General features: G+C 32.5%; 1 protein-coding gene across 1 annotated transcript in view; it reads left to right on the top strand.

Annotated features, from left to right (window-relative positions):
• Positions 1-7,860, top strand: part of LOC105546482 — a 659,409-nt gene that overhangs the window by 576,827 nt on the left and 74,722 nt on the right. Inside the window, exon 14 of the mRNA XM_011989689.1 lies at positions 3,350-3,509. Within this exon, the coding sequence (XP_011845079.1) occupies positions 3,350-3,509 (160 nt within the window). The remainder of the gene's footprint in view (positions 1-3,349; positions 3,510-7,860) is intronic.

Genomic DNA, 7,860 nt, shown 5'->3' with positions numbered 1-7,860 from the left:
CCAGCCATATCTTTACTTTTATATAAATCAGTTTGATATTCACACACACACACACACACACACAAGATGGCAGAAAATGGGTGAAAATGTGTGTGTGTTTGTGTGTATTACTGATGCACTTGAGGATAGTAAACTTTATAACTACATATGATCATGAAAAGTTTAAACTTAGTATTTTATTGAGTGTTGCATATACAAAGAGAATAGTCTGTTGCTCTTTCATCAGTGGTAACCAACACCCAATTTATTTATGAAATAAGGACTGTTTCTACATTGTTTATCATTACAGAAATTCTCCTAACATATAGATGGGCTTCTTAACTTTCTAAAGAACACCAGAAAAGTGACATTTTCACAGATGTATAATGGGCTAAAATATCTTTTGATGCAGAAGAATAAAATAATTCACCTTTGGATAAGTGTTATATTGTTTAATGTTATAAAATAATTATAAAAATTATAATTATCAAAAGTTATGTATTATTAGAAGAATTACATAATTCTCAATTATGTTGAGAATTATGTTCAATTTATTTATTTTTTAAATTTTGCATATATAACCAGAGATTATTTTTTCTTTGTTTGTATGAGCTTGGTTTATAGAGCTCAAAAATATGCTGAAAACTTATAAAAGTTGGTAATTTAACCCATTAACAACTCATCATGGAACTTTTCGCTGGAAAATGCCACCCAAAATGGCATAATAATAATAATAATAAAGCTAAAATGCAATTAATCTTTGTACAGCTTTCCCTATTCCAATGGGCTATTTTGTTCTCTGTCAAAGTACTTGTTTACCATCCTGTAGATCTGGGCTTGGATGTTTACATAATTATTCTTTCACACAGAATGAAGGAAAAATAAAGAGGAGGCAGATATTGTCTGGGCAAAAGGAACAGAAGCCAGCAGAAACAGGACTGTGATTCCTAATTAATTCAAAGTTAATTGCATTGTTGATAATCTTGCACTTAAAATCTTCATATAGAAAATGTTTATGGAGGCAAATTGACAGTATTTCAACTACATTAAATCTTACCACCATTAAAATAAAAAGATGAATGTTACTTTAAACAAACTTAGGAGAATGGTAAAGACTAGTTCTTGTTTAACAAGGCAACTAGTAAATCATTCAAACAGCCGACCTAGAATCTCAAGTGCAATAAGAGCAGTAGTTGCATTTCAAGATGGCATCCAGCCATATGGACTGTCTTGGGCCATCAGTTAGGCTGGGTGGCAGTTTTGCTTTTATTTTCACTGTGTGATAAATGCAGAATAGTAGGGGAAAAAACACAAAGACATTATTTAGCAGCTAAGGTCAAAATGTTTATTATACTATTTTGGTAAGAGTTGAGACAGAGGTAGTTAAATGAAGATACATGTTATATTAGTTATTTTAACTAAATCAACATGATAAAACAAAATAAATTTTGGGCCGGGTGTAGTGGCTTACGCCTGTAATCCTAGCACTTTGGGAGGCTGAGGTGGGTGGACCACAAGGTCAGGAGTTCAAGACCAGCCTGGCCAACATGGTGAAATCCTATCTCTAATAAATATACAAAAATTAGCTGGGCACAGTGGTGTGGGCCTGTAATCCCAGCACCTCAGGAGGTTGAGGCAGGAGAATCACTTGAACCTCGGAGGCAGAGGTTGCAGTGAGCCGAGATCGCACCATTGCACTCCAGCCTGGGCAACACAGCAAGACTTCATTTCGAAAAAAAAAAAAAAAGAAAAAAAAAAAGAAAAAAGGAACAAAATAAACTTTGGTGTTATCTTTGAGCTTAAATTCTGTCTCTGTTACTTATAAACAGTGAGGCAAACTTCTTTTCGTATCTTAGTGTATCAATATGTAAAAAGCAAGATTAAAATAAGGCTAGAATAATTCGATGAATGTGAAATTGACTGCCATTATAATGGAAAATCAATAAATCCTAGCATTATCTAGACTAGTTAAAGCAAAATATAATTATTGAATTAAAATAATTCTCTACTTTGAATGTGTAGAAAGACACATAATTATGTGATGCCTAAATATCTTGATAATCCAATTTGTATCTCAGGCCATTTTCTAAAAACTTACTTCTCAGAAGGGTCATTTATTGACACTGAGACACAAAAGATTTTGGTGTGGCCTGTGAACTGTTAGTGGCCCAATTTTGTGCTTCTGAAACTACTTCCTGGTATGCATGGTGAGACATATGTACACTAAGTCACAAGATAAATATTACATTTTCTCAAGTTTCAATTTTACTCAAAGTTTTGGAAAAGAAAATATATTGTATTAAACACTGGTAGATTAGGGAAAGTATACACATTTTCTCTTCTTTACCTTTAGGGGTATTCAACAGAAAAATTTTATAAGCATTGACCTAACGAATATCTCTACTACTCATCTAAATGTTACTTAATAATATCAAATAATTAATATTTCTTATTAAAATATAAATTTGGGGGGCAACAGGCTGTCACTTTATTAGTATCACAAGAAAAACTGATTTTTCAAAATAAATATTAGAGTTGTTTTGATAAATGGAAAAAAATTAAATGAACATTTTATCAAGTTAGATGCTTCAGCAAATTAATCTGTTTACCATTCACGTTGGAAAAAAAAACAACTAAGAGAAACCACTGTGCTATCTGACCTGCCCCAGTGGGGTTTCTACCACTCAGGAATGAATCCAAATTTAAATTTTCTTTAGATAGATTCCTCACATTTGAACTAATTTGGATATTTACAATCCAAGTTAATAGCTAAATAGTTTTACAATTTTTTCTTAGCCATCAAAAATAAGAAGCATGAATTCAACTGTTTTGATTTTTAGATCCCACAATTAAGTAAGAACATGTGATTATCTTTCTGTGTCTGGCCTATTTCTCTTAATATAATGATCTCCAGTTCCATCCATGTTGTTGCAAATGACTGGATCTCATTATTTTTTATGGCTGAATAGTACTCCACTGTGTCTATCAATCATATTTTCTTTATGCATTCATCTGTTGACAGACAAGTAGGTTGCTTCTGGATCTTCCTACTATGCACCCACAAAAAATAAAAATTTTTAAATTAAAAAAAATTTAAAATAAGAAGCAGTAGGCTTATAGGAAATAACTGCAAAAACCTCCGGGTTGCAATTGTTACATTATGGGATTTTGTTGAGGAAATTATTATATAATTTCTGAAATCTTAATCATCAAATAATTTCTGAAAAAAGAATGAAGAATGTACACTAAAATAGAAGATGATAAAAGAAATACGAATTATTTAACACTTTGGGAGAAAAAACTAAACAAGACTTGGGAAAAAAATTAAAAAATAAACAAGACTTGGGGTAACAGATGCCTTTATTCTTAGGTTACACAATGACTCTTGGATATTAGATGCATTTCAGTGCATCTACAGTGAAGAAACCAAGTTCTTCATACCATATGACTTGGAGATTTCCAATCAGGAGCTAAGTTATATAGTGAAACGATCTGAGCAATGGAGAGGAATCAATGGTGAAAGAAGAAAGGTGAGTTGGGTTGAAGGAGCTTTGTGTTTTGGACTGCTCAAAAAACACTCACTCTGCCAGTATATCAGCAAGTTGATAATTTTCTTGTGTTGTTCTTGAAGTTATTTACCGTTGTTTTGGCCACCATTACACAAATCCTTACTATTTTTTAACTGCCATTTGACCTGATTATTTCTTACCTCTTCAGCCTCATGTCCTGTATCCCCATCCATCCCACCTCTTCCCAGTCAGCATGCTTCTTACCACAATATGATTAAGCTATATAAAAATATGAGCAACTCACCACCCATGCCATACTGTTTCCCATGTCCATGCATTCCTCTCTGTTTGGAACAATATCCTCCCAACTTCTCACATGGTATTTGGTAAACTAATCATTCTTCCAGGGCTCAGCTTGAGTATTTTCAATGTGGAGTCAACCCAGAGAAACAGTTTAATCCAAATCATTTGGATCTTAAGTGAAATATTTTAGCATTTTCTTTTTGTCAAACCTACTTGTCTTACCTGACAGCATCCAACACACAATTTGAGAACTACCTGTTCCTGTGTCCCTCTTTCTTTGTAGACTTGAGATATCCTTGAGGAATAAGAGTGGTTTCTTCATCTTTATGACCTTAATCTCTGTCCTCAGTCTTCATGCCCTTAATCTCAATCTCTAGAACATAGCACTTGTTTACTGGCTATTTGTTCAATACATAAAAGAATGCATGCAGGAATGAATAGTTGAATAATTGAATATATTTCGTTAGCCTACAGAATGAACTTATACCTTACCTCATTTCCTACTTGATAGGAATGTAAACATTAGCTTTAAAAAAATTGCATGGGCTCACTCAATATAATCAATATGTCTTGAATTCTGTTTATTTGAGAGTTCATATAATATTATAGCAGGCATTTTCAAAACCCTAACTGGAAGCAAAACAAATTTCATGTTACTATGTATTTGTTCTGGTTACTTCTTCTTCAGACATCCTTGACTAACAGCATAATTTCTAAAATACCAAAATTGTTGAAATTATCCTAAAAATTAAGCAAAAAGCACTTCCTCTTTAGGATAATTTTACAGTGCTTGGAACAGGTAGAGTGCACGTTGTTTCATTAATAAGTGTCACAACATGGAAGTTCGAGAATTTGGGAACAATCCAAAGTTGAGTACCAAAAGAATTTCAGTTGAACAACAGTACCTAAATAGATAAAACAGAGGAAAACAGAATTACTTGACTATTTATTATGTCTATTTTAACAAGGGATGAGAGAGTGTGTATACACATGAGAGATAATTAAAATCTAGGTGCTAGAAGAAAAATTGAAGGAGGCTGTGAAATTATTTAATTCTTTAATATTTATGCTCTTCTTAGTAAAATGACTTAGCTGCCCCATGATGGATACGACTAGAACTCAGAAACAGACTTCAAACCTAGAATGTCCATAATTCTGTGTGTAAACATTCAAATAAATCAAAGAAAAGACAATTTAATTAAATGGAATTGAAGTAAACAATTTAATGAAAGTCATTTGGGTCTTAAGTAAAATATTTTGGCTTTGATTCAGTTGAACTATTAGCAGAAACTCAAATTTCTAGATAAATGGCAGCTGTTGTCTTTACATGTATAGACTCAGTAACCGTGAGTGGTAGGAATTATAGAAATGTTTATGCAAATCATTTGAAAATCTGTAGACCACCTGTTATTTCTTGTTGTTGTGGTTATGTGTCTTAAGCATACACAAACATTCCCAAACTTACATGAATAGACATGTTTATTTTATTTGTTTATTATGACTCTTCATGCCCTTGGTATTTACACTGTGAAGATATTTTCTTTCTTACAATTTTTGTGTGTGATTCTTCTCAAGATCTCTTATGTTTGCTTGTTTAGTTTATTTTAATAGAGAAGCAAGGTAGCCCTATTGAATAATTGATGTACTAATCTCAAGATATAATGCCAGTTTAATTGAGAACAATCATCTATAATCTAAAATGCTAACAGTGGAGTAGGCATTTTCATATGTAAGTATTTCAAATAAGTAGTCTAGAATTCTTGTGCTTTAAAAATGTGATCTAGATGTTTGCCATAGTGCTAGCTATTAAGCATGTGCTTTTCATTTTTATGATCTGGAATAAAAATTGCCTCATAAATGGATACTTTATAATATGCTTAATTTCCTTTTATTAAATTGATAAATGCAGAAGCACAGGACACATTTACAGTATGATGAGAATTCAGAATTATTGAGTTTTATAATTTTTATATTGTTAATACATATAATTTGTCATTTGTGCAAAGGCAGCCGGATGATAATTTCCAAGTATTTTAACCATTTTTTTGATAAGGAAAAGGTCACTTTCAGTAGTCAGAAAAGACATCATTCTATTAAACTAATTTGCCTACATGCAAATTTTGTCATTTGTACCTCATTAACTATTTATCATGGGGTAAAAAAATATATATTCATGAAGGGGCAGCTCACAGCCTGATGGAGCTGGAACTAATATTTTGCAACTCTAATGATTTTTTGCATCTTTAATTAGATAGCATAAGGTTGATATGATTAGGTCAGGATGTAGTGTTTTTCATTAAAATACATTTTAGAAGCTGTATTCATAATCTGCCCTTGCAATTAAATAATGAGCCTATGAATTTAATATTATCGACCCAGTTATTATCCCATGCAAACATATACCTTTAATAAATTTGTGCCGTAGGACCTTCATTAGCAACAGAAAGAATGATATTTCTAGGTACACAGATTTAATGGCTATGGTTAAACTTATATAATGGTTTTAAACATCGCAAGAATCAAAGCTTCAATACCTAGACTTTTAATTCCAAAATGCGCCTTACTATTTGTTGAAGACTAATTTACATTGTAATTATTTTCTTAAAGAAACTACCACTTTAAAACAGGCTATTGAAGCTCATAAAAATAGCAGGATATTAGGCAGAGACGGGGGATTGGAGAAAGTTGTGTGTCATGGGACAATGGAGTGTAAATTTAGAGACCCATTCAAGAGCAAAATTGGAAAGCATAAAAAAGAAAATGCCTATTTCTCAAGTGTCTGTATTACCCAGAAACAACCATAAGCAATTAATGAAGATTATTATTTTAGGTGTTGTATGTTATAATAGTTTTTGCTAATAGATGGTTGTAGGATGGAAGTATAAAGGTCCTCTAAAAAGGAACTGCCCCCACTTATTGTGAATATGTGCAGGAAAACTTACACATAAAACTAACCCTGTTTCGTCATCTTTTTGTAAGTGTTGCTACTGATCTGTTATTTTTGTTCACCAAAATAGAGACTGCAAACATTGCTTGAGATCTTTAGTTCATTCTTTTTGAAATTTTCTGAAGGTTATATGCAATTTATAATTTTTTAATAAAAGGAGATAAGAGAACCATCCCACATTTAGTAATGATTACATAGAAAGGTAACTTACACACACATAAAACTAACCCTGTTTCCTCATCTTTTTTTAAGTGTTGGTACTGATCTGCTATTTTTGTTCACCAAAATAGAGACTCCAAACATTGCTTGAGATCTTTAGTTCATTCTTGTTGAAATTTTCTGAAGGTTATATGCAATTTATAATTTTTTAATAAAAGGAGATAAGAAAAACAACCCACATTTAGTAATGAATTACATAGAGAAGTAAAGCTAAGTGTTGTTATCTACAAAGCAAACTTCAGATGATGTGTTGGTGTGATGACAGTGTTTTCCTAGAGAGAGAGTTTATGTCTACTTGGAGGATACAGTCAGGGTGGGGAGAAAAGCTTTGATTACAGTCATGAAGGGCAACATTGTAGCCATGCAGACAGAATGGAGGCATGTTGATGGAAATTTGGGATGGACTGACTTAGACTCTTCCATGCAAAAGGAAACAGCGAATAGAGGTATACTGATAGGAAATACCAAGGCAAGTTTGAAAACTAAAAGTAATTTGTTTTGACTGGAACAATGGGCAGGAGGGTGAAGATCTGCAGGAGAGGTGGACTGAAAACTGGAAATTGCCCAGTAGTGGGGACCATGTATTTATCATAGGCAATGGGGAGCCACTGAAAATTTTAATGAAAAAGAAGCAACTCATTCAGTCAAGCATCTGGCTTGCCTGAGCATTGAACACTATAAATTGCTTATTTTAAAGCTCTAATACTTTTACCTCTTGGGAAGTATATTGTTTCATATCTGTCTCTTATACACATCTAGATGTGTATAAGAGACAGCACACACACAAGATGGCAGAAAAAGGGAGAAGATGTGTGTGTGTTTGTGTGTATTACTGATGCACTTGAGGATAGTAAACTTTATAACTACATATGATCATGAAAAGTTTAAACTTAGTATTTTATT

Source organism: Mandrillus leucophaeus, unplaced genomic scaffold (genome assembly GCF_000951045.1).
Source record: "Mandrillus leucophaeus isolate KB7577 unplaced genomic scaffold, Mleu.le_1.0 Scaffold36, whole genome shotgun sequence".
NCBI lineage: Eukaryota > Metazoa > Chordata > Mammalia > Primates > Cercopithecidae > Mandrillus > Mandrillus leucophaeus.
This window is presented reverse-complemented; position numbering and strand designations above follow the sequence as displayed.